Below are 25282 nucleotides of genomic sequence, written 5' to 3' on the forward strand. Positions count from 1 at the left end.
CGGATTGAATGTCAGTAAAGATCATTAGAAATGGCTTTTTAAATTTAAATCAATTAATACAGCTGGAAAGAAAAGAAGACACAGTTCGTTTTGAAAGTCAAGTTGGTGGCGGGTCAACTTTGTTTTATTTGACAGCAGGTTTGTACTCTCACATGTCGTGTGCAATTGGCGCAGAGGAGACTGCGGCCGTTGCCAGCTCATCATCAAACAAATTCTCGTCAAGATCAATGGTATCAAGGCCCATCGTAGTGTCGTGGCCATCCGTCTCATCCAGTGCCATTGCTTCGATTGCAGGCCTTAACTCAGCTGCACTTGTCCTAGGCTCAGACATGGCTCCGGAAGACCCAGACCCGGGTGGAGATATAGATCCGACCTTTATACCGGCAATGTCGATTGCATTCATCGATCCTGTGCGTAAACTCACATCAAGATCAACCAACTGAGGACGAGTGGACATAGGGGTTTCATCAAGTATATGTCTGGTTCGCTCCTCCTTAAGGTCCTCCATTTCTTTTGCCTTTGGAAGCAGCCACAATTGGGACGGCATGGGTGAAGGATCCGTCAACCAGATTGACGGGTCCATCGACATAGACTGGAAAAGCAAAAAGGCTTTGCGATAGTATTCACCCTGCACACTTGGCTCCGAATGGCGACATAATTGGGCCATGAAGAAAGCCTTGAGAAATTGGATGCCTTCAAGTGAGGCACTTAACTCGGAGTAGCCTCGGATGAGTTTTCGACCACCTTCTTTTTCATTCCCCGGTATGATGAAGCTTCCCATGGCATCTGCAAGACAAATAAGGGGCTCTGAAATCAGCTTCAGTGGATCTGTCTTAAGATATGCAATCATATGGCTTACATTGGCGACTCCATGCCCATGGGTCTGAATTGTCAGTTCTGGAACACTTGCACGCATGTACGAGCGCCTACGGTTGTGAATCTCATATAAAGCCATCAAAGTAAATAGGCAGCTCATCAGTGGGAATGGATGCGCCCCAATTCCCTGCTCCTCAATCCTTTTAGAATGAAGCTCTGTGTACCTACGGGCCTTGTCGTAGTAACCGATTTTGGCATAATAAAATGCCAATACTCCATATACCGTCAATAAGTTAATTAGCCTAGCCTTGGGCATAATGAACTTCTCGACCAGGACCACCCATGACTCTGCTTCTCGAAATCGATTTTGTAACAGTAGGTTGCCTAAAGTAGGTATGGCAAAAAGGGTCTCCCCCTCACTGTCGCCGTTCTGAATCGCAACTACAGATAATGAGCGTAGAAGTTGGCAATCCTCACGGCTGGTGTTGAAAGCCCCTTCCCACATGCGATATGCAGCCTTTTGAGTCACAGCGCGATAAAAGCTTGCAAGGTGAGTGACGACTCCGAATGTCTTGCTCTCATTGATGGCGATATCCAACAATCGATGGGCCTCAAGTTGATGACCATCTCCATACTGAGCATAGGCATCTATGGCTTCTAGCATCCCTGCAGTTGTATCTCCTGCATTATTTCTACGCCAGGCTTCCTTCATGTACTTTTCAAAGCCGCGTCTGTTGCCCTGATAATATAGAACAATTCCAATACGTCCAAGTGCAATTGTTTGGTCGCCGCTGGGTAAGCCAAGTTTGCGTGAATACGACAGTGTATAGAGACTGGAAAGCATGGCATAATCAGTCTGTACTCTCCAAAAGTAAATATTTTGCAAACAGACAAACACGCGAATCAGTCGTGCGAGACGTATCTGTGCTTTGGCATCGCCCTTCGCCTGTTGTGGTTTTTTGCCTGCTTTATGGGGGACTGGAGTCAGGCCACGAGCATAGAAATATTTAAATTTTAACCACTCTCTTAATAAATCCCGTTTCCATTCACTCTTCGTCGACGGCCATTTGATGCCGTACATGGCAAGGCACTCCAAAAGAGCCGGCTCCGCCTCGTCAACCCGCATACGTTTTGAGAGAGACTCGCCTTTGATCCTGTAAATGTCTGCCATCTCCTCTTCACTGATCAGCCCTTTTGAATCAGGTTCTGTCTTTATGATTTGAATCACTCCATTAATATTGTCGGTAGCATCCGTTAGCATGTTGCTCTTGAGGTAGTATTCTGCAAGCGCCTTGAGATACTTGATCTTCTTCTCTGTATAGTTTGTTCTCATATAGTGGTATCTGATATGTGGAAGCAGGTCCTGACATTCGAGCGGCTGCTCAGTCAAGTCTTCATTCTCTGTCTTTTGGTCCAGAAAAGACTCATAAAACAGACCCATCTTGAGATGGTATCCAACACGCTCCTCATATGGAATCGACTCGTAAATGTCGCTCGCCGTAGAAGGTGAAGTGAACATGTAGATAGTTTGCAAAGATGGGTTGCTCGAGAACTGCATGTTGGTCTGTTGCTCCGTTGCAAGCGATAGGAATCTGTATGTATCCAGCTCATTGATCACCGCTCCATAGGTTTTTCCATCTGGCGCACCCAACAGCATCTCTACAGGCTTAATGGCCCCTACCTCCGCAAGCGAAAACTTTTCGCCAAGACAGCTGGCAATCTTCAAAAAGCCCTGAAACCTTGGGCTTAATCGGTCGTACTGCCTAGATGTAACCATTTTGCGGTCCTGCTGAAGCATCTTCTCCTCCGGAGACTTGAAGGGTGCATTCAGCATTGGGTCCTTGCCTGTTGCCAAAAGTTCACCATCGACGATATTGACGTGACAAAAATCCCGGAGTTTCATAGCTATGCTTTTGACAAGTTTAGGATTGCCTTTGGTCTTCTCTTGAACTAGCTCCAGGACATCAGGACTGATGCGATTGACCCCACTAGCCCTAAATGCTTGAAGGAGGGTCTGTTCAATCTCTTTACGCTTCAGGCCTACGAGAGAGATCTGCAGATGCATTGAATGGCTAGTGATGGTATTTAGGACATTATTGCAGCCATAATCTCGTTGTGGGCGCGAGAAAATGACTACGAGTACAGATGGACATTCCTCGTGGATTGCTTGAATAATGCTAAGGGATTTCCCATCGCACCCTATTAATAAAAATAAAAATGAAAGATGGCATCGAGATTAAAATCTTAGGAGATTAAAGTGTGCATATTTCGTAGGTACGAAGCGGATAAGATAAATCACCTCCAAACCTACATTGAATATCTTCAAGAATAACAATGATCTTGACGAATTGAGCCGCGTAGTTTAAGGTGCAGACAATGAACTTGCTTAGGATTTGATCATCTTCCTTGCTAATCATGGGCGAAGCATTTTCGACAGATATAGCTGCAATAATCCTATTTAGGACAGGCATCGTTAAACCATCCTCTGCAGACTTCACTTTATCTAAGCATAAACCAACGAGCTCTTCAAGTTTGGTTCGGTCTGACGGCTGATTCTCTGAAAACTCCGAGTACTGTGCTATATCCAAGTTGGGGGATAAATCCATGTAAGCCAAGTTTGAGGGAGTATCGTGTCCATCGTCAAAGGGAGAGGGCGGGTTCATATATGTAGATATGGGGCTGAGGTCTTTCATAGAATGAGAGCTGGTCTCCCTCTTGTCTGTTTCGCTTCTTTCTGATTTCTGGAGCTTTGTTTCTAAATCCTTCGTGTTAAATGGAATATCCTGGCTCCGCATCATGTCAAATATTCCCAATAGTAGAAATTTTATAGGATAATATTCAGTGTTCCGTTCGACTTCGACAGACCTCGCACAACATATCTGGAACCCATGATGGCGAGCAAGGCGGCAGATTTGTTGATGGAACATGCGCTTTCCGGAGCCTCGTGGCCCTGTTATTTGCACTGTGTTCCTGTCAGGCTTTTTTGACCATGTTTCAAGGAAGTTGGCGACCTTTTCTCGTTCGGGCTTGTATCCAATAGCCTCATCCACACTAATATCGTCTGGGCGAGGGAGTTGCTTCTTTGCTCCAAAATTCAAAAGTCGCCAAATCTTCAGTGGATGCACCTTACCCTTGACATATTCTTCGCCCATATCCTCAAATTCACATAGCCCGTCGTAGTCACATGTACAGGCATGCATAGTCGCATCGTCGCAGATAATAGATTCTTTGGCATATTCAAACTTCAGAATCCTGACTGCAATGACAATCGTATCCCCTACAATTGCTGGGTCTCTCCGAAACTCATTCCCAATCGTGCTTGTAAAAATTACGCCTGTTGCTAGTGAGATTCTAAATTCATGCATATTTTCTTCAAGGAACTGTTGTCGGATAAGCCAGGCAGATTTGACTGCAAACACTGCTTCCTTTTCATGAGACCGCGGATATGGAAGGCCGAATGCACAGAGGATGGTTGCACCCTTATCATCTACTGCAAATTGTTGAATGAAACCTTTTTTTTTTTTTTTTGAAATACAAACTTGGTAAATCAGGATGATTCAACACTAAATATATGAGGTATAAGCAAGAAATGTTAAAGCAGGAAGCCTTCTTACCTTCATACATTGCCGTCACCTTTTGCACAACAACCATGGCCCTCTGACACAGAGAAAGGCCTTCAGGAGTCCAAGGCTTGACATCTCCCAGGCTAACAAACAGGATAGTAGCATTTCGAAACTGAGCTGGAAATGCGCCATCAGGATTAAGAATGAGTCGGTGGATGGCCGACTTGTTAATATATCTATATCAAATGAAGGAAGGAAGAAACAAGGGATAATTAAAAAGTCAAGATATGGCCTAAAAGAACAGATCACATTCCTTTTTTTTTTTTTTTTTGCTTTGTATAACTCATCTTACTTGAAATAATGTGGGTTACTACCCACAGGAACATTGAGTAACCGATCGTTCCGGACACGCCTCAAAAGTGGCAGGTCGGTGCTAGTGCCTTGCTGCGGGTTTCTTAGAATAATATAATCTCCTCTTGGTTCTCGAGATGGATAAGAATCTGTATTCACGTATTTCTGCGCGCTTGCAGTGATGGTGACTTCTCCTGCTTTTGCCAAGCTCAGAGCGTGGTCCAATATTGACATTTGTTCACCACAAATAGCATATTCTAGACGGCCAGTATTCTGAACAAGAAGGCTTCCTAGGTCATCATTACCACCAATGTCTCCAATAATGATGTTTGCTTAATGATGATAACAAGAATATCATAGAAAAAAAAAAAAAAAAAAAAAAAAAGTCAGCTCAAAACATGGTAACTTAGCTTCCAAAACAAAGCCTGTATCCCTAATGCTGAATGCGGCATTTTAATGGACTGTTCTTACATATATCTCCAGCTGAGAGAGCCATATGCAGCTGCAATTCATGAGCATCGTTTGGAGCCGTTCCGGCTTCAGTAACCTGCGCTTCCCCCTTAGTGTTTCCTGCTTGTTTGTCACTAGGGTTTGAGTGACCGCCAAATAGATGCTTTGCAGTCGCGATTAGTCCGGCTCTCATCCTTGGTGTTGCTGATCCCGGCCTTGATGAACCTGAGGGAATAAGGCCCTCACGCCTTTTGAGATCAGAAACGCCACCGGGGATAGCAGGTGTCGAGATAGGTGTGGGTATATTGCTATGGTCAAGATAGGGCTTAGACGCCACTGTGGGGGTGGGTGCGATGATGTGCAATGCTGGAATACTCGCTGCTCCTGGGCCTGTACCAATAATGAGGCGAGGTGGCACATGCCTCGTGACCGCATTGTGCAAGGCTTTGGCGTGTGAGGGCTTTGGTGGGTTCATTTGAGGGCTACTATCAGCGCTAGATCTATCACTGGTGGTGGATCCTGCTAATGAGGTACTACTATTGTTTGTCAATAATTGTAAATCGCTCAAGCCAGCCGTTATATTTTGATGATGTGGCGACCTTGAGTCATGTTCACTGCTGCGTAACATATCCAATCCGTTTGGAGTAGGCTCGTTTCCTTGCATTGTATTCGCGATAGTATTGCCTCCCTCATCCTTGTTGCTGCCATCAGATCCGCTTGAGGAGGCCGAACATCTCCGTGAAAATTCACGTTGTGAGAGATAAATCCTGTAATTAGAGAGTCGAGTCAAGAGTTCCAAACTACATTCAATGGCTTTACGAACGGCAATTTTGTCTCGTTTTTGTGAGGATGCTTGAATACCATCGGATGATAGGAAAGGGTCTGTGTGATCGTCTATGGTATCTGGCGTGCTCTCGGGTGTTTGAAGGCGCTCTGCAGATGGATCAGCTTGAAATACAACCAAAAGAGCATCTCCTAGGAACTAATATCCAAGCCGTATACATGGTAGTCAAGGCGAAGATGAGTATAGGTATGTAGGATGTATCATATGCCAAGGGGTTTCGATGTCAATGCACATTAGTGGCTGTGCTACATTACCTTTACAATATCTCCTCCATGATATTCAATAATTCTAATAGCCATATCAAAATATGCTCCAATTTGTGAAGAGAGCATCTCTGCACCAACATCTCCCTTTGACGAGGCAATGCTGGTCATCTATTAGCAGAAACAGATCCTTCATTTCAAGATTACTCTTCAGCTTAAAATAATAATGATAGAAAAATAAAAATAAAAAAAAGTTGTCTACTTGATCCACCATAAAAGTAAAGTTGGTCAACTCTCTTACCTGACTAAAACCCACGATATCAACCATCAATACAGCGCCAAATTGAGTATACGAAAACGGCGTTTTGAGTATTGGATGATCTTCCTCAACATGAAGCGACCGTACAAATCTGTTTTTTTTTTTTTTTTTTTTTTTTTTGGAAAAAAAAAAAAAAAAAAAAAAAATTGATATGAAGTAATCATTTAAGCATGCTGGATCTAATTAAAGCGGTCGTTGATGTGGTGACTACCAATGATATAAATATTTCATTGGCTTACTTTGACATGTAGGGTGCGATATTGATTGACGGCTTGCACTCCTCCTCGGCCATGGTGATATCGTTGATCATGGCAGCTGACTTGTTTATATTTGTTAAAAAAAAAACTAAAATGAATATAGTACAGGGTATGGAGTAAACTTGTGATGGTATCGTGGATGCTTGAGAAGTAACGAAGTAGAGGAAATATGCTAAAACAACAGCAACAGTAGCGGTGGTAGTTTTTGAAAAGTCGAATTTTAGAGAAAAAAAAATGGGTGACAAAAGAGTGACAGATAAAAGGGTCGACTGGGCTTGGTCTGTGAGACAAAGTTGAAGATCAAGTCGACAATGATTGGGCGAGAACAACTTCCCAGTTTCAAAAGTTCTGTAATCAAAAATGGCTACCAGAACCGTGACTGTCTCTTCAAGCACGTGCCACTCAATAACAACAAAAAAAAAAAAAAAAAAAAAAAAAGATCACTCCCAAAGAAGTTTTCATTCTTGCTCTATCTCTCTTTCCATCACTCCATCCCGTATCCCTTCTTTTTGAGGTCCAACATTCGAAAGGACACAATCATCCTCATCTCTATCAATAGTTATCTCTTACACTAATAAAAATGGGTTTCGGTAAGTAGATCAAGCTTTGTATTTTCCCTGTCATTCATTGTCATAGTTGCTGTCACCGAGGTTACATGGATTCAGCATTTACCACAACTGATCTCGTCGGTGTCTTGGGAACGAATGTTGTACTCCCTTTTCCAATATCAGGACAATCATGACTACAATACTATGAAGGAAAAAGAAAGAAAAACTTTGATTTGTACTCGGCGTCTGACAGGGCTTGGATACCATGCAGCAACTCATTAACATTTTATTGCCAGAATCAAACATCCACTGCATATTTATATCATCTAACTTGTACATATGTATTATTTCTTCACTAGGTGATCGTGGTGGTCGTGGCGGCCGTGGTGGTGCTCGTGGTGGTGCCCCTCGTGGCGGTGGTCGTGGTGGTTTCGGTGGTGATCGCGGCGGTCGTGGCGGCGGTCGTGGTGGTAAGTACAATGCTTTATGATCTAGATCAGAAATTCTCTGTGAAGACGCCTAGAAGTACATCCTATTTTAAGAGAATTATATTCGATCAGAAATTGTCCTCAGTCATGAGATAATTTCGATTGTTATTTTCTCAAGTACTTTTTATGTCTTCCCGGAATATGTTGAGAGAGGAAATGGATGGGGATATATTGCAGCTCTTTACCGTGTTGCATCCCCTGCAAGTCGCTTCTCGATTCATAATCTGGTCAAAGTGAAAGCGCGATCCGGCTTTGGATCTCAATACCATTGAGTCATCTTGACCTTTTAATGAGGCATCAGTGGGAGAACACATTCGAATAAGGATGCATGCATTTTTTTTTCCCTCCCTTGCACTCTGTTATGTTTACCGTTTAAATATAAACCCTCCCTACACCGTATTTCATCCACTTTCAATGTTCTCTCGTCTGTTCTGATGATAGGTCTTGCGATGTTCTCAGTATTCATGAGTTTCCTATTGCTGGATCGTGCGTAGTGTACAATTTACCAAACAATCATTAACGGCATTGCTTTTACCCTTTATTCTTGGACAACAATCTTTTACCCATTATGTCTGTCGTTTAATGTAGGTATCTCCAAGCGTGGTGGTCCTGGTGGCCGCGGTGGACGCGGTGGTGCTAGGGGTGGTCGTGGCGGTGGCGGTGCCAGGGGTGGTGCCAAGGGCGGTGCCAAGGTCACTGTCGAACCCCATAGACACGAAGGTATCTTCGTCGCCCACGGAAAGGAGGACTACCTATTGACCAAGAACTTGGTACCTGGCGAGTCTGTCTATGGCGAGAAGAGAATTGCAATTGAGGTAAGCTATAATAGATATGCATCATTTGAAACTAAATGCAATATTATCGTGCTGTTTATTTACGATCTTTTCCTTTTTTTCCTACTGTTTGATGAAAAGGGTGCTGATGGTACCAAGACTGAGTACCGAGTTTGGAATCCCTTCCGCTCCAAGGTTGCTGCTGGTATTCTTGGAGGTGTTGATCACATCCATATTGCTCCTGGCAAGAAGGTTCTCTATCTCGGTGCTGCATCTGGAACCACCGTCTCCCATGTTGCAGATATTGTCGGACCTGAGGGTCTTGTCTACGCAGTTGAGTTCTCGCACCGTTCTGGACGTGACTTGATCAACATGGCTAAGAAGCGCACCAATGTCATTCCCATTATTGAGGACGCCCGTCATCCACACAAGTATCGCATGTTGGTCGGCATGGTTGATGTCATCTTTGCTGATGTTGCTCAGCCTGATCAGTCACGTATCGTTGGTATCAACGCCCACCATTTCTTGAAGAATAATGGTCACATTGTCATCTCCATCAAGGCCAATTGTATTGACTCAACCGTTGATGCTGCCACTGTTTTCGCTGGTGAGATTCCCAAACTCCAAGAGCAACGTATTAAGCCTCAGGAGCAGTTGACATTGGAGCCCTTCGAGAGAGACCACGCCTTGGTTGTCGGCAAATATGTTCGCTCCAAGTAAATGGAGGTTATATTAGTTTAAAGTTTTTGTTTTCTATATGAATATTTTTTGCATGGAATAAAATGTATCATTGTCATCGGTTTGCATATTTCAATTTAAACAAGGGATGCATTCAACCTTTAATCCTCTATAAATCTCTACTGATTCGAATATCTGACAAAATTTTAAAGTATTGACAGGAATGAAAAAGTTTATGTCATATACGTGCACTAATAACAATTCCGCTTCGGAGATGAAGTATTAGAATTAGAATGGTGAGCGATAAATAGCATTGGCGCGCCTGAATGTGCCTTATCGTCCTGAGTTCAAAAGTCAACCGATATATATTTATATATATGTATATATAATACTACTAAGCGCGCATTTGACCGAAAAGAAGTAATGGATGCAATTTGCCATCAAGGTTTCTTTAACCATCGCCACGAGATCGACTGTTAACGCACCATTGACATTGTTGTCCACTGCGTTTTTGGAACCTGGTGAAGACAAAGCAAACAATTATCTGGCAATCACAATCACCAATTCCTATTGAAGTTACAACTGGTATGACCCAATCCATGCAAGTCTTCTCCTAGCTGAATTAGACCAGTAATATAATACAGATTTTCGATGATTGCGAGAGAGGAATAAAGGCTCCGACATAAGCGTTAATAAATAAAAGCGATTAAAATCAATGTATGCTTTGGTAAACAAAGGAGAGAAGGAGTTGAGTTTCAACGTAGCGGTTGTGGTTTTGTTGAGTGAAGAGAGCAGAGGGAGAAAGCGTTGTGCTTTCTATGCAACCATGCGCTTGCTCTTCGTCTTGCGGAGAAAGGTAGAGGAATGTTATGCTCCTTTTCCACTTGTCCAAATGTGTACTCCCCCTTTTGAGGGGCGAAGTCTTGCTTTTGCCTAGTTGCCGACTTGAATCCTAAGGATATTTTTAACGGCAAGTTTTTTGGTAATTTTTACTCCATTTCTTTCATCAACTCATCCGTTCATCCATTCATCTTTTATCTTTTCACAATCATCCCCAGTCACTTTGATTCTAATTCGTTCTTCGCTTCTGTCCTCTTCCATTCCACTAATCCTCTCCTCTCTCAATCTGTCCAACAATCTATTTTAGAGTCATTAAATAAAAGTGAGAATTCAAATTTTTTTTATATCCTGTTTGTGTCACTAGAGGATCCGTCATCCTGACTCCAGTAAAAAATATTAATCTCTCTTCATAGCATTGCAAACTCCTCGTTATCCCTCTCTTTCTAATAAATTCAGCTGCTTGCTAATGGCAAAACCTAGCAGTAAGCACTCCCGGAGCGAGCCCTCCTCAATAACGTCTACATTTTTATCCCGAAAACATGCCCCTAGTCCAGAAAAGCGTCACTCGTCCGATTCTATCACTCCTAATTCTCAAAAGACACCTCGTTCCAATGCCATACCCCGCGGCAATGGCAATCAGGCAATGTCGATCCCTATGCCTCCACCATCGCTCTACTTCTCACTTCTGCCCTCATCCTCCAACAGTGGATCAGGCTCGCGTGGATCTGCCAATATTGGGAGTTTAGGAGCTGCACATTCTGATCATCACTCTTCTAGGTACAACAGCAGCAGCACCAACCGTAGTAACAGCAGCATTGACAAACAAAGCGACAAAGCAAGCACCAGTACGGATCACTCGCAAATAAGCTCCATGTCTTCCAAACATCACCGTTCTACTCCAGCCCTTCCTCCCACTCTGACCTTTACTCCCTTCCAAAAATCAAACGCACAAAACAACAGCAATAATAACAGTGGTGGCCACCCTGTCTCTAAAGCATCTCCCAATTCTAGGTCACCATCAAATCCTAGTACTCCAGAGATAGGAAGTTCATCTCAAGGAGGAGTAGGAGGCACTCTAATCCTACCTACCACGGTTGGTGGCATTAATGGAGGTGGCAATAATCACTACCATACTCATCACTACGCTCCTCGATCGGCCTATCCGCTTTCAATGACCCATTCACGGCGATCGAGCTTGTCGCATACATATATTCCAGGCAGCAACCCAGAAAGACAGAAACAAGGGTAAGAGTCACTCGACCATCAACATGTACATTGATCGGCACACAAAAACAATATCCATTGCTGTCTTCTCTTTTTTTCGGAGTTTTTGTCCAATTGAGTCATTTGATTATTTATTCCCAAAAAAAGAGACGTTGCAGTAACTTTGTCCACCTTGTACATCATTGGCATTTTAACGCGGCAAAACTACGTTTTCTCCATTTCCGCTCTTTTGTTGTTTTTGTTTAGCCACGACATGCGAGCTATTGTAGTTGTATTTGTTGCTTGCACATGTTGTACTACCCTACATCCATATTCTCGACTTACACTATGTCTGCTTAATCCGATAGGTTCTTTGATATGTCCATCTTCGATCCTGCTCCTGAGCACCTACCTAGGAGTTCTCGGACTTCTGTCGACCATGATCGACACAGCCATCGCGTAGCAGCCTCCCGTCCACCATCTATCGAATCTATCAATAGTGCCAATTCCGTACCCTTCGCACCCCTACCCCCACCTCCACCTTCAGCATGGAAACGTTTCACAAACCATTTTTCAAACAGAGTTATCAAACGTCATATAAAGTTCATTATTGCGCTTTACTTATCGTCAGCTTTCACACTCATCCCCCAAGCTGCTAATTTCCTCGGCAATGTGCCTTATCTTGCCAATGTTGCTGTTATCTTTCTACATCCAGCACGCACGGTCGGTTCGCAGCTCGAAGTTACTTTATTCAGCGTCATCGGCGGTGTCCTGGCAGCCATTTGGATCCTACCTTGTCAGGCTGCCGTCGCTGCATTTAATCAAAAATATTTGAAAGTGGGGGAAGGCAATAGCGCTGCATGGGTCATTAATGCAGCTTGGCTCTTCATCGGGGTTTGGATCATGACCACCTACAAGGCAAAATATGCAAAGCTGAACTGCTCGTTCATCATTTACACCATCGCCGGTATCTTCGCCCTTACTAGGAACCATGTCAGCACACAATTTAACTTTCACGACTTCTGGGATCTCATGGGTCCAATGATGCTGGGTACAGCCATTTGTCTAGTCGTCAGCATTCTGTTTTGGCCAGAAACTGCTAGCGAAGGACTAGGGTAAGAATATCTGCATATTTTTACAGGCTATGAGTATAGATAGATGATCTGTAATATAATTTCCTACAAATACTAATGAACCGGCTCGTTTTTTTCTTCTTCTCAAGTCGTGCTCTCAATGAATCTATGGACAGTTCTCGAAACCTCCTGAACCTTAGCACACGATCATTTTTATTGAACCACAAAACAATCGCTCTTCCAAAGTCTGTCGTCGAGAAAGCCCAGTCGGAAGTGCGAAATGCCCAAAAAAAACTTTTCAATGCATATAAAGAGGCTCGGTATGAGGTTACATACTCGTCGACGGATCCAGCGGACTACAAGGAGGTTCGGTTGATCGTTTCCGCACTCATGAGGCATTTGGCATCTATGAGTTTGGTTGTTCAGAATGAGCGACTTTTGATGTTGGGACACCCTGATCGTGACGACGAAGATTTGATGAGTGTGGCAGAGTCAAACGATATGGAAGATAGTAGCTCTTCTGAAAGCGAGAGTGGTAGCGGTTCTGAGAGTGAGAATGAATCCGATACTAATAACAACTCGGGATCTGTAGAAAAGATCCATCAACAGAGCGAGTACTTTGGTTGTGACACTGCAGAAGCTACTGTCAAGCGAGGAAGCTCTCGTCGTCGTCGCCACTCGCGGAAGAAAGATAATCCTAGCAACAGTCCATCAAGCGAGGAAGGTTGTAGAACACCACAAAAGCGAGTACAAAGAAGAAGTAGCGCTGCGGAACTTCGACGTGTACGTCAACTTCTGCAAAGAGCAGAAAACACTACACAGGCGGTGATAAAAGCTAGACAGCAACAACAAGAACGGCTGCAAAAGGAAGCTCTTCAACAGTCTTTCCTTTTTGACCGAGGTGGAATTGCAACAGCGCCTTCAAGCCCAGGAGGCCGAGGTGTTCGTAGCGTCTTTGGGCATCATCAAGCACACCGCTCTAAGAGATTCTCATCTTCTCCATCCGAGCCCAATGAACATACAGATGATTATTTCAGGCAGTTCGGGTCTAATTCCACCACCCCTAATTCATCGCGACCCAATTCGATTCACGAAGAGCAAAACCTGGAAACCGTTAAAAGCTTCAAGTCCTTGTTTTCAGTACGATCCGGCCCCAAGTTTAAGCCCCGCCGATCATCATCACTGAAAGCTGAATGCAAGCAAGGCAATAGAAAGGAATTGAGAGATAGCTCCGGAGCAGGAAATAGTGTTCATGCAAGTCCTTCTTCTAGAACATCCATAGATGAAGCACACTACGCCACGCTACCTGCCCGCTTAGGTGGAGCAGTTTTCGAAGATGGATCACCTAACCAACGACATTCGCCCCACTCTGGTCTGAAGTTTAAAGCCCCTTTATCCGAATACCAAATGAAAAAGGCAGCAGAAGCTTACAGAAAACAACGGGAAAAGGAAGCAAGACGCGAACACAAGCGAGCAGAGAAGGAGGCAAAGATTGAACAACAACTTCTGGAGAGTCAACGACAAGCTGAAGCTGCAGCCAGGGCTATTCCACCAAAAGAGGTCGCCTTTGGTGATCGAAAACTGTTCATGTCATTTTTGAATATCGTACGCGATCCTTTACAGCGCCTAAGTGATACCTGTTCAAGAGTGATGTTTAGCTTGGAGCGAGAGCTGGTAGCAGGACTTAATGTGGAGCAAGACCGATTAGAGCGTATCAAGAGACGAAACGCGCAGCATGCAGCTGCTATTCGGGCTACAGAAGCAATACTGGCGGAGGAAGAGAAAGCCGCTGCCATTGGAGCAACCGCAGATGCAAAGACAGCGGATCCAGCAAACAATGAAGCAGTAGGGATAGAGAAGTCTGGTAGCGATGTCATTAATAAGAAAGCTGACAGTAAGACCAGGATCCTTGACCGGATACGTACCTTGATCGGGATCGATACTCCTCACCTTACAAAAGACGATATTGATTATGTCAAGGCACTCAAATCAGGCATGAATATGAACAAAGAAAAGAACACCAAGCTTCCTAAAAAAGTCCCCATAGATACTCCCCACCCCAACAAATTCCTTCAAAAGGACGCACAAAGAAATGCCGCTTTCTCTGGGCTCGATGATGAGGATGACCTTGCTTTACCGCCTGGTGTTTCGTATGTACAATATTTGACCCAAGAGCTGGAGATCTTCGACAAGGCAGAAGCAGAAAGTCTTCGTGATTTTATTTCCACACACCCGACCTTGGAGGTCGGGCCACGCGAAGAGCTTTTCTTGATTTTTTTCTTCTTGTTCGCGTTGCGCGAGATCGCACGTGAGTTGTTGCGTCTCGGCAAGTACCTCGAAGAACAAGAAGAGAAAGTGCGTGCAAGGATGGAGACAGAACACCATATTAAACGTAGGAAAAAGCTATGGTGGCCCAAAGTTGTTGGTAATTTCTGGCGATGGTTTGCCTGGGGTAATTATAACCAAGTCAAAACAAGCGAAGGTTATAATTCCTTGATATTGAATTCAGCCAAGAATCTTGAACACCGGCAGCTAATGAGCGTCGAGGAGGAAAAGGCTCATGTTGAAGCCAAGGCTGCTAAGGCCGCTGCTGAGAAGGCGGCCGCTGAGGCTGCTGCGAAGGCCGCTTTAGAGAGACAGGCTGCGGCCCACAGACGGCGTCATTCGGAAACATGGAATTTACAACCTCTTCGTCGCAGAGCTACTGTGTCGGCGCTTGTCCATCGAGGCAGACAAAGTCCTGATGTAGAGAAAGGTCTTGGATCTGAAAGTTATGCAACAGAAGCCCACCCACAACGGCCCAGTCTTCGTGAGAAGTCACATGAACCCCGGTCCAGGTCAGCCTCTCCTATTCACTCTAGCTCTGGTAAATATAGACATGAGCATAGACAACATGCTCGTGCAGGCCACCAACCCTTCTCTCGTGCTCTTAAAAAGCCAAAATCTGAAGTTGGCCTTGAGGATCCCAACGTTTTAGGCGTTAAGGAGGTATTGAACCGGGATTTCGGTGAAGATGATGTCGCTTCCCCTTCAGGCGCGACTTTGGAGGCTCCATTAACTGATATCAAAAATAAGTCATCGCTAGCGGAGCAGTACACCGTTGTGGAAATACCTGACTATGAATCCCTTAGGCATAAGGACGACAAAGAGCTTAAACATTTTGAGGATGTCAACTTGGTAGAGCTGTCACCTCGTGTCAATACTTTAAAGCCACGTAGTACAGCCCCACCAGAATTAGTCACTGACGAGGCCACAAAACCTAAAAAGCCTGTACAGGTAATCGAAAGACCTAGCATGTCGCATCAGGATCGGTACCCTTCTTTTGCTAGCAGTACTTCTCCAGCGCTGTTACATGCACCAGATTCCACTACTATCGACAGTAGCGACGCCCAAGCTCGTTGTGGAAACCCTCGAAGGTCTACTGGGGATAGTGGTGACAATGACAGCTCATCAACAAATGATCGTTTCTCTAGAGAGAGACATTATCATGATCACCAGAATAAGGACGAGCAGCGGCGCTCTCGAGGTATTTTCGCTACATTTAGCCGCCGCCCTTCCGAAGATGCACTTGAGCTCGCCTCCAAAGAGAGGCAAGGGCCTCGTCAGGCTGCATCTGAAAATGAGCCTGAAAAGCCGTCTGGAACTGTCTTTGTAAGCGTAAAGAAGCCCAAAACCCTACGCTATCGCTTGTGGGAATTACTACAGCCCTTCAATTCAGCAGAGTACAAGTTCGGATTCAAGATGGCAGTTGCACTTACATTCATCGGATTATGGTCCTGGCTAGAATGGAATAATAAGCCGTTGGCAACAGATCGTGGTCAATGGGCTATGATGACAGTGATGGCGGTGCTATCACCTACTATAGGAGCTACGTTCAGTGTTTGCGCAATGCGTGTCGCTGGTACATTAGTGGGTACACTCTGGGCATTGCTGACTTTTTTAGCTTTGCCACGGAATCCCTATGTAATCTGTGCCATGATGCTCATCGTTGGTAAGATATAAATATCTGTATACGCGTTATTAATTCTACTAAATGCAGGAAAAAGGTCTTTTTTTATTGAACAATGCTCCATACTTCGCACGTTAACGTCATATTTTATTTTATCGTATACCAGCCTTTGCTGGAGCCTTCTTCATCCTAGAAACTTCTCAACCGCAGTTGGGGATCATTATGTTGCTCTCATACTCCTCGATCACGTTCATTATGTATGGGTATAGATCTTCAGAAACAATTTTTGAAGTGTGTTATAAACGTGCGATCACAGTCATTGTTGGAATCATCGTTTCGGTGGCAATGAACACATTACTGTGGCCGATTCTAGCGCGTCGAGAATTGCGCAAGGAGATTGCAGTGCTGATTGGGCGACAGGGTGTACTTTTCGCAGAATTAGTTAATAAGTTTTTGTTGGAGGATCCTAAAGCCCGACGCCCAAATCACATGGCCAGTTGGTCTCATTATAACCGCCATCATCAAGGAGATCAAGAAGGATATAATAATGATGGTTTGGATGAGAGGCGAGATCCGCTTCAGGACTCATTTATCGAGCGCGCAGAAAGAGAAAGCATGAATAAGAGACAGCAGCAAGCTCGTCAAGGGGATACTAAGCCAACAAGGAATCAGAACCTTGGTAATGACGCAGTATCTGATAGAGAAGGCTTGCTTTATCAGGATGAAGACTCTCGGAATACCATGGATCCAGATCGTATAGCATTCCAGCATGTAGAGCAACAACTTCAGACAAAGCTTATCAAGATTTCACAGTTACTCGAGCTCTCTGCCTTAGAACCACGATTGAAGGAGGAGTTTCCAATGAAGCTCTACCAACAGATCGTTCAATGTTGCCAAAATATTTTGGATAGGATGGTTTCCATGCGTATGGCAGCTCAGATGCTTTCGCCCGAAGTCCGTGAATTAGTGACTGGACCAATGAACTACTATCGACGCGACATGGTAAGCAAATATGAGCTTTGATTTACGTAATGATGTGGATGGAGACTATCTGGATGTATGATACTGTCATTCAAATATCTAAAAAAAGACATCTATGGTTCTCGTGTAATGCATAGGTTGGCGCACTTTTGCTTTATTTTAGTGTGCTGTCTTCATCACTCGCTGCTAAATCACCTCTGCCACCCTATTTACCATCAGCAAGAATGGCTCGTTTGCGGGTCATATATAATGTCAGAGAGGCTATTGCTGCTAATCGAGTAGTGACAGGAGAGGACCACTATACCTATATCTATTACTATGCATTCTCATCTGCCTTAGAGGAAGTCATTGAGGAATTGGGTAAGTATTATGGTTAGAGCAGTCCTTATTTGCACCTGGTGCGCGAACTTTTATTTAACATCAGATCCCCTTTACTTCAACTTTAGAATTACTTGCTATCTTGATCAAGCCTTTGGTTGGAGTTACACTTGTATCTTCTGGCGCCTGTTACACACCTGGCACGCTCGGAGACCAGCTAAACCTTGGGTCAGCCGTCGCTACTAATCAACTAGGGCTGCCGCCTATCCCTAGTGGCGCTACTCAGGATGCTATGGCTCAGAACACAGCTATGACCCCATCCACAATGGTGAATATTGGCGCGGCAGACGCTACAACCGCGGGAATGGGCGCAAATGCATTTGGCCAGCCATTGCAATACCCTCAGGACCCCCTCTATCAGCAGCAGAGAGCTCTAGAGCAGCAACAAGCACAGCAACAGCATCGACAGCTACAGCTCCAACTGCAGGTTCATGCTCAGCACCAACAAATTCAGCAACAGCAACAACAAATCTTGCTACAACAACAACAACTTAGTATGAATTTTCATCCAGACTTGGCAATTCCCGCACCATCACGAATTTTGATCAATCCGCAGATAATACCTGTTCGCATAGCCGCAATGAACTCTGGCGATGTTGAAAACCCTTCATTGAATCGATCCGATTCTAGTAGCACCCCCTCTGAATCCTCTGAGGACAGCCATCAAAGGCCAAGAGATGAAACAGATCAGAGAGTTGCTACAAGGGAGACTGCATCTGTTGTTCCCGGAAAGGAGCCTAAATCGAAATCCAAAAGCTTTAAGGCTAAAACTGGAAACATTCATGTTGACATCTCACCAACCACTTCTGGAACAACTTCTATCAGTCACAATCTAAATGATCTTCTTATTCCGAATACCACTACCGCGAGTGCTTTGGGAGCCCCTGGAATCATAGTGATGGATGAGAGTTTACTTGGGAATCGGCACGCGCAACGGTATAAGGATGCGGTCCAGGCAGCTCAGGAGGCTAGTGGACAACAAGTGATTGAAGTCTCGTCTCCAACTCTAGCGATGTTTCCAGCGCAAATTCAATTGCCGATGTGCACGCTCAGTACAGAGTCTTATGGAAATGGCATTCAGCGAAAAAGATCAACGACGACAGGAGGAATCAGACCATCAGCGTTAGCTACGGGCTCGTTCAAAGGTACCGATGGTTCTGGGTTACAAAGTAGAACGAAACGACCCTCTCTCGTGCCCTACGACAGCCACAACAGCGGTAAAAGCCATCATCATCTTCACCCTCACCACCCTCATCATGGCAAGGATCACGACAGCTCGAATGCACACAAAAAGGATAGCCCTTCGCCCTCTGCTGCCTCCATGATTACAACAGCATCGCCCTATATCCCTACAGTCACCACTGCGATTGTTATGCCATTTGAATACGAAAGGGCCCCAGAGCCTGTACTGCCACTTCACATGATCCCTACACTGGCTCAGAGCCAAGCTCGACAAGAAGGACAAGAAGGGCAAGAAGGACAACAACAGCAGCAGCGGCAGCAGCACGATTAAAGCAGAGCGCTTTGAGAATTCATTCATAAAATGCTATAAAGATCGCGATAGGCTTCCTGGGCTGTAGTCAACTAGACCCGCTCAACATTTAATATCACTTTCATTGACATATCATCATTAATTTGCATTTCTAAGCCTTTTTATTTAATAAAAACATGGTCTAAAGTGTTTCGATTGAAAAAAGAAAAAAAAAAACTATTAAATGATGTGGGTAATTTACTTTTTGCCTTAAATGCTTTGGAAAAGTGCTCAATGCAAGGCATTGCCATGAAATATGTAGGAGAGGAGCAAACCATTAAAGAATAGGGATTACAAGTATATAACATTGGACTCTAATATTAAAGGAGTTCATCAAATGACACCATGATAAGGGGCCTTTTTATGATAGGGCTAAGTATGTGAAATGATGCATTGGTTGTAGAAAATGAACAAGCGGCGGATATGGCTCCTTAGGAAGATATAGAGCCAAGTAATGTTCTTGGTCTTTGAGCAACAATTTCTGCCAATGCCCTTTAACATTTGTAAATCTACTTTCCTTGTTGATTGACAGAACAAGATTAAAAGTAAAACGTCTAATTCTAGTTATTTAAATCCTCGTAATTCTAGCTCTGATAGCCAATAATACCGTAACAAGGTATGGATGGCGCCTTGATCCAGTCAATTAGCGTATCCTTTCATATACAGTTCGTCATTTCTCCATACCTTCTATAGCCTTTCGATCAGCATCAACCTCAAGGCTGTCCGTCATATCAGTGCTGATCCAATCAGCACCATTAACAACCTCGGTCGCTGTAACCGTAGGCCCTCACAGACGCTTCAGGCGTGAGTAATTGGATAATATCACTTGAACAACACCGTCACTCTTGACTTTCTACATTAAATATTAGAGCTCCAACTATGTTGCAGTCTCTGGCGCCTTATTCCTCGTACTCTAGGCCTATTCTCTACAACCTCCTGCTCGTCTGCTAACGATTCCCTAATAGAGAATGGGCCGAGATGACAGAATGGGTCAATTAGATATTCTAATTCACTCACCTGCTTAAGAAGCACCGCCATACCCTCATCCTTTGCATCCATGCTTAGAAAGCGTAAATATCAAAGATCTGCCAGTGTGTAAGGAAATGAAGGGATATTGTCTTATAGAACTTTATATCTGTTTGTCCTGTAGTTTTTCTTCCTCAGTGGGATCATAGCATTTCATTGAACGTAACTTTGGACACCTCCTAGCCAACATGCCGAGGCAATGAGATGCTGTGTGAGGGTGTGGAAGGCTAAGTATTCGGGACACCACTTATACCAAATGTGATTATATTTGAGTACTTGAACCTGTTCGTGTTGTCGTTCAAGCCGAAATGGAGCTGATCGACGCTTACTCTGAGTATTTTCAAGCACCTAACTTGATTGCAGACTTGAAAGAATAAATCGACTTCATCACCACAAATACATACCCAAAGAATGACCAAGCCTCCAAGGCGAGTACATGTACATTCTAATATTGTTTCCACATCTCGCGTAAACTTGAATGAGTGAATGAAATTTTGGTGATTGCGGAACTATGAGACATGGAAAACTGATCCAGTCAGATGAATCTTGGGTTACACATTCGATGCATCAGAGGCGATCACACCCTGCAATGATATGAGCCCATCTGTGTAGTTATCAGCGAATTCAAGATCCCCAATATACTCCTTGTTTTTCACTGGTATCTCAAGGCAGCCAACCACGGAAATGCTATCGCTCAGAATAATCTTGAATACATGTACTACCACGGCATAGGGGTTTCACAGGACTATTCGAAAGCTGTCGACTGGTATCTCAAAGGGGCCGATCAAGGATGTGCTGATGCTCAAGGCGCTATTGGTTATATGTACCGATTTGAAAAGGGGGGTTCCTAAAGGCCTTATTAGAGCAAAATAATAGTGTCAGAAGGCCGCGGGCTAAACTAAAGTTGATGGTTGGAGAAAGTAGGACCTACTCGAGTGCTCCAAGCTCTTGAATATTAAAACTCAAACCTTTTTAAACAGATTATATTTTCAGGCTATATAATAAGTGGTATCGTCTTTTGTATTGCCTGACGACCGAATGGTAGCCGCTTACAATTGGGTCACGCGGCAGCAATCCTATTCAATAGAAACCCCTGACCTAATCTTCCTATTCTGGAATATGATCATGCCATTCCGCTGTGGGTTAAACATAAAAAGAATTAGGTAAATAGGATGGGTTTCGGATGAAGGCCATAGCAACCTAGTTGCTTGAGTATTATTATGTTTGTTATGTTTTTCGTATTCCTTATGAACCGACTGGCAATAGTCAGAATACGAACTACAAACAAACCATTTTTTGCTGAAACACGACAAGGGATTACAAATACAGTTTGCTACGAGGCTTCCTTCAAATTGGCAAATCAGTTTTTATTATAGAGACTGGCGATCTGTCTTTAGTATACATTGTTGTTAGCGAAGACCATATGATCAAGAATCTGACCCTGACATCCGAGAATACAGTGCGTGAGGCTCCCAGGATCCATGTGTCTGTTTGACTAAGGTTAGAGTGCGCAATTGGACGAAAGAAGCATGAAGGTATTTTGGGAGTCATAGCATAAAAAAAAAGAATATAAAATGACAAGAGAGCACGGTACAGATAGTCTATTGTCACTACTATGAGCGGCGCGAATGATATGAACAGGCTCACCCTACAGTTTCGATCATGGTTGGCAAGGCTTCAAGTAACTAAACGAAGGCAAGAGAGGTACTTGACAGTTGTAAAAGTCAGTAAAGGCGTGAAAGCCTCGCTGCCAAGCGGTGCAGTTCAGCACTGCAGCGATACGAGCCCATCTCCCTCATAGTCAATAGCTGACTATTTTATTTTCTCCCTAATACGCGAGGTACAGTCCGTAGTATATCAAGAATACATGCAAAGAGGGATAGTAATGTATTACAGTGGCAAAATGGTGAACAGACCCGAAACGTAAGGGGGTTATAGCTGATCTTCGCCCGACCTCAAAGCAGATTCTCTAATATCATTGATTTTCCCATACCTGGATATCATCAACGGGGTCTAAGTCTAAACTGTCCAGTAGAGGTAGTCCTAGGAATAATGTTTTTGAGAGAATGAATGGGAAGCAAGAGATTCAAGTAGTGCGGACAATTGACATAGGAAAGCGGATTAGCAGACTCATTGATGCTCTTACAAGTTTCATTCGAAAGATAGCGTATTAACCCTGGCCTAATTGAAGCCGTAGAAAGAAGGAAGAATTGGATCACCATGTAGCGAGCATTGAAAATATAAAAAAACGATGTTTGTAATAGCTTAAAGAGATAAAAGAAAATTTTATTGCAGCAATTAAAACAAACCTTTCAAAGGCTTAACACTATATACTGGTATATGAAGCAATTTAAGTAATTTGTGTCTTTTTTTCACAATACAAAACAATCATACGAAATGAGAGTTTTTTTTTTTTTTTTTTTTTTTATAATTTTTTGAGAGGAATATCCAGGCCATTTCCAGTAATACATGGCCTGGCTTATTACTCTTTGAATACCCTTGTTGTTTTGTACCCGCACATGAACATTGAAGACGTTAATATGAAGGTAGTTGAGGTTACTGGATCATATATAAACGTCCTATGCACTCTGGTAGGGTTGCTGTTGTCATACTTGAATGTACGCCTCCATGACGAGGACGACGAGGCACCATTATCCGAAGTCGAAGCTGTTGAAGTTTTGGTGGCGTCATGCTTGACGCCACTGTTGTTGCCACCAATATTATGGATTGTATTTGGTTCGGCCTTTTTAACAGCAACATGAGAAACGAACCCTGAGGCGGTAACAGAGTGCGATACCGCAATAGTTGACGATGGAGCAGTCGTTGTTTCTGTTATTACTTTTGTGCTCGAGCTTGTCATGGTATAGTGGTTGTCTTCTATTTCCTCTTGTCCTTGTGTCTTTTCATTTCGCTGTTTCTTTGACACTTGAATATCATGCTGAAAAGGACTGTCAGAAGGCTCTTTGCGTTTTCCTGTGGAATATGATACCGTAGTAGTTGATGATGAGGTAGCCACCATTGTTATTGTAGTGCTTGTCATGTTATATTGGCTATCTTCTACTCCTTCTTGTCCCTGTGTCTTTTCATTTCGTTGTCTCTTTGAGATTTGAATGTCACGCAGAGTAGGACTACCAGAAGGTTCTTTGCGTTTACCAATGGAATGCATTTTTTTTTTTCTGAATGAACTATTGGGAATTCAGTTGGTAGAGAAAGGAAAAGTTGAAGTGTTCAGGTTGTTGGAAGCTAAAATCAAGCCTTAAATAGGCATATTTTGTCACGTGAAGCCAATAGTTACGCGCGACGCGTCTATCTTGCATGGTTTAACACACCTCTTGCAGTAAAATATACTTGATCACGTTTCACAAACATTACCCAAGTAAAAGTAAAATAGCAGTAAGTAACTTACCGATTTCTTACCTCTGCAAAAGTTTATTTTTCACTCTATGTATATATGAGATGCTGGCTTCCTATATATGCAAAAGTTTGGGCTTAGGCCTCATATATGCATGACATGCACAGCATAAATAGTTAAATTGACAAAAAAAATTCATTGAACAACAAGTAAACCAAGATAGGCAAAGCAAAATAACAATTTTTATATCATCAATTTGGCTATTTTTGTGAAACATATTCCTGTCTCGCATGCCCACCCGTCAATAAAAAAAAAAATAGCCAAATTGATGATATAAAAATTGTTATTTTGCTGGAATTTGCTTTGCCTATCTTGGTTTACTTGTTGTTCAATGAATTTTTTTTTGCCATTTTAACTGGTCAAACGAATATCATATGGAATGGGACTCTGATTCTAATTTGCTGTTTATTAGTAGTAAAAGGTGATAGGCTTCTAGTTCAAGTCCTTTAAGACTGGGTATATCGACTTGAAAAGCACCATCTTGGTGAAGACATCAGTACTTAAATTGGCTCTTTTGTCAGTTAGGATGTTCCCTGCAGCGCTGAACAGCCGTTCACTCGCGACTGACGTGGCCTGGACGCTCAGATATACGCGGGCAATTGGAGCCAAGGAGCTTAAAATATGATGGTTGTGGAACCACCATCTCTCTGGGCTACCCTTGTATTCCTGACACGCCTCCGCAGTGTTTTTAGTTAATAACTTGTATTCTGTTATACAAAATTGCAGGTGACGGACGTGAGCTTCATGGCTCCGGGCATCCTCGTCAGGATAGAGTCGCACATCATTCTCTAACATACGCTTCTGAGCTTGGAAGATAAGGCGTTCGGCTTTATTCCCGAGGGTTTCCGGCTCGGTGCTGGTACAATCGTCAGAAACATCGTCCTTGGCCACAGAACTGAATATTGGGTGGTGGGTAAAGGCAGGGTTTAGGAATGTTGCGATCAGAATTGAATCTGGAATGCTCTTCATGTCGAAATCCCTACCGAGCTGTTTGACGAACTCCCCGCGAAGAGCTATGGCTCCTGGATAAGATAGCATAGGTCCTTCATTGATGATGGAATATATCCTTGGATACAGTTCCGTGACAGCTGGATGGTCGCCACTCATTGCCTTTGTAAAACCCATTGCGGATCGGAGGACATCGATCACTTCTTTGAGGTTTCTAAACTTCTCATCGCAGAGAAAGCTGTCTCTGTTGACCTTCCAGAACCGCTTCACTTCCGGTGGGGCATCTGGACAACTGATTGTTTCCATCATTTGTTTGATGTCTTCAGACAAGTCGACAATGCGTTCGGCCATGATGAAGTAGGAGTTCCATCGAGTCTCCGTAAACCCTACGGCCTTTTTCTCTTTTGTTCCTAATAGCTTCTGTGCTGCTTTCAGGAACATACTACCATTGTGGGTTTGTAACAAGCTTGACAACTTCTGGGCTTGTTCCAACAGCGACCCAGCTTCTTCTGCTTCAGCAACCGACTTCTTGACACAAAGCTGCATCTTATGTGCCACGCATGGGAGCCATGATATGTGGGACATAGTTACATCGTCCTCAAAAAGATTCATTGCAGCTGCTTTGATGTTGGCGCCTTGATCTGTTGTACC

The 25282-nt window shown here is 43.7% G+C and overlaps 5 protein-coding genes across 5 annotated transcripts; 4 read left to right on the top strand and 1 right to left on the bottom strand.

Moving 5' to 3' along the window:
• Nucleotides 1-148: 148 nt before the first annotated feature.
• On the bottom strand, nt 149-6838 carry BCR41DRAFT_375334 (hypothetical protein; the record flags this gene model as incomplete). Its single annotated transcript, XM_022026940.1, has 8 exons — nt 149-3015; nt 3128-4327; nt 4431-4615; nt 4732-5062; nt 5202-6162; nt 6279-6398; nt 6529-6637; nt 6786-6838. The coding sequence occupies 8 exons, from the start codon at nt 6836-6838 to the stop codon at nt 149-151; spliced, it is 5826 nt and encodes a 1941-aa protein (XP_021875995.1).
• A 1146-nt stretch (nt 6839-7984) lies between these two features.
• BCR41DRAFT_213442 (Fibrillarin-domain-containing protein) lies at nt 7985-9418 on the top strand. The gene is made up of 4 exons (XM_022019971.1): nt 7985-8325; nt 8428-8654; nt 8754-9062; nt 9126-9418. Exons 1-4 carry the CDS (start codon nt 8274-8276, stop codon nt 9330-9332), a joined length of 795 nt encoding a protein of 264 aa, XP_021875996.1. The 5' UTR covers nt 7985-8273; the 3' UTR covers nt 9333-9418.
• A 1178-nt stretch (nt 9419-10596) lies between these two features.
• BCR41DRAFT_375336 (hypothetical protein) lies at nt 10597-12452 on the top strand (the record flags this gene model as incomplete). The annotated part of the gene is made up of 2 exons (XM_022026941.1): nt 10597-11375; nt 11702-12452. 2 exons carry the CDS (start codon nt 10597-10599, stop codon nt 12450-12452), a joined length of 1530 nt encoding a protein of 509 aa, XP_021875997.1.
• Nucleotides 12453-12814: 362 nt separating this feature from the next.
• Nucleotides 12815-19227, top strand: BCR41DRAFT_375337 (hypothetical protein; the record flags this gene model as incomplete). The annotated part of the gene is made up of 4 exons (XM_022026942.1): nt 12815-16397; nt 16672-17357; nt 17474-17696; nt 17783-19227. 4 exons carry the CDS (start codon nt 12815-12817, stop codon nt 19225-19227), a joined length of 5937 nt encoding a protein of 1978 aa, XP_021875998.1.
• Nucleotides 19228-22772: 3545 nt separating this feature from the next.
• BCR41DRAFT_363706 (hypothetical protein) lies at nt 22773-23490 on the top strand (the record flags this gene model as incomplete). The annotated part of the gene is made up of 1 exon (XM_022025926.1): nt 22773-23490. A coding segment is annotated over exon 1 (232 nt), but the record flags the coding sequence as incomplete, so codon positions are not given.
• Between the last annotated feature and the right edge of the window lie 1792 nt (nt 23491-25282).

Source organism: Lobosporangium transversale, assembly GCF_002105155.1.
Source record: "Lobosporangium transversale strain NRRL 3116 chromosome Unknown BCR41scaffold_65, whole genome shotgun sequence".
NCBI classification, from domain to species: domain Eukaryota; kingdom Fungi; phylum Mortierellomycota; class Mortierellomycetes; order Mortierellales; family Mortierellaceae; genus Lobosporangium; species Lobosporangium transversale.

Coding starts and splice junctions, on each gene's coding strand:
- BCR41DRAFT_213442 (XM_022019971.1), top strand. CDS start 8,274: ATGATAGGTCTTGCGATGTTCTCAGTATTCATGAGTTTCCTATTGCTG. Junction 8,655..8,753: donor AGAAGAGAATTGCAATTGAG/GTAAGCTATAAT, acceptor TTTGATGAAAAG/GGTGCTGATGGTACCAAGAC. Junction 9,063..9,125: donor AGTATCGCATGTTGGTCGGC/ATGGTTGATGTC, acceptor GTTGGTATCAAC/GCCCACCATTTCTTGAAGAA.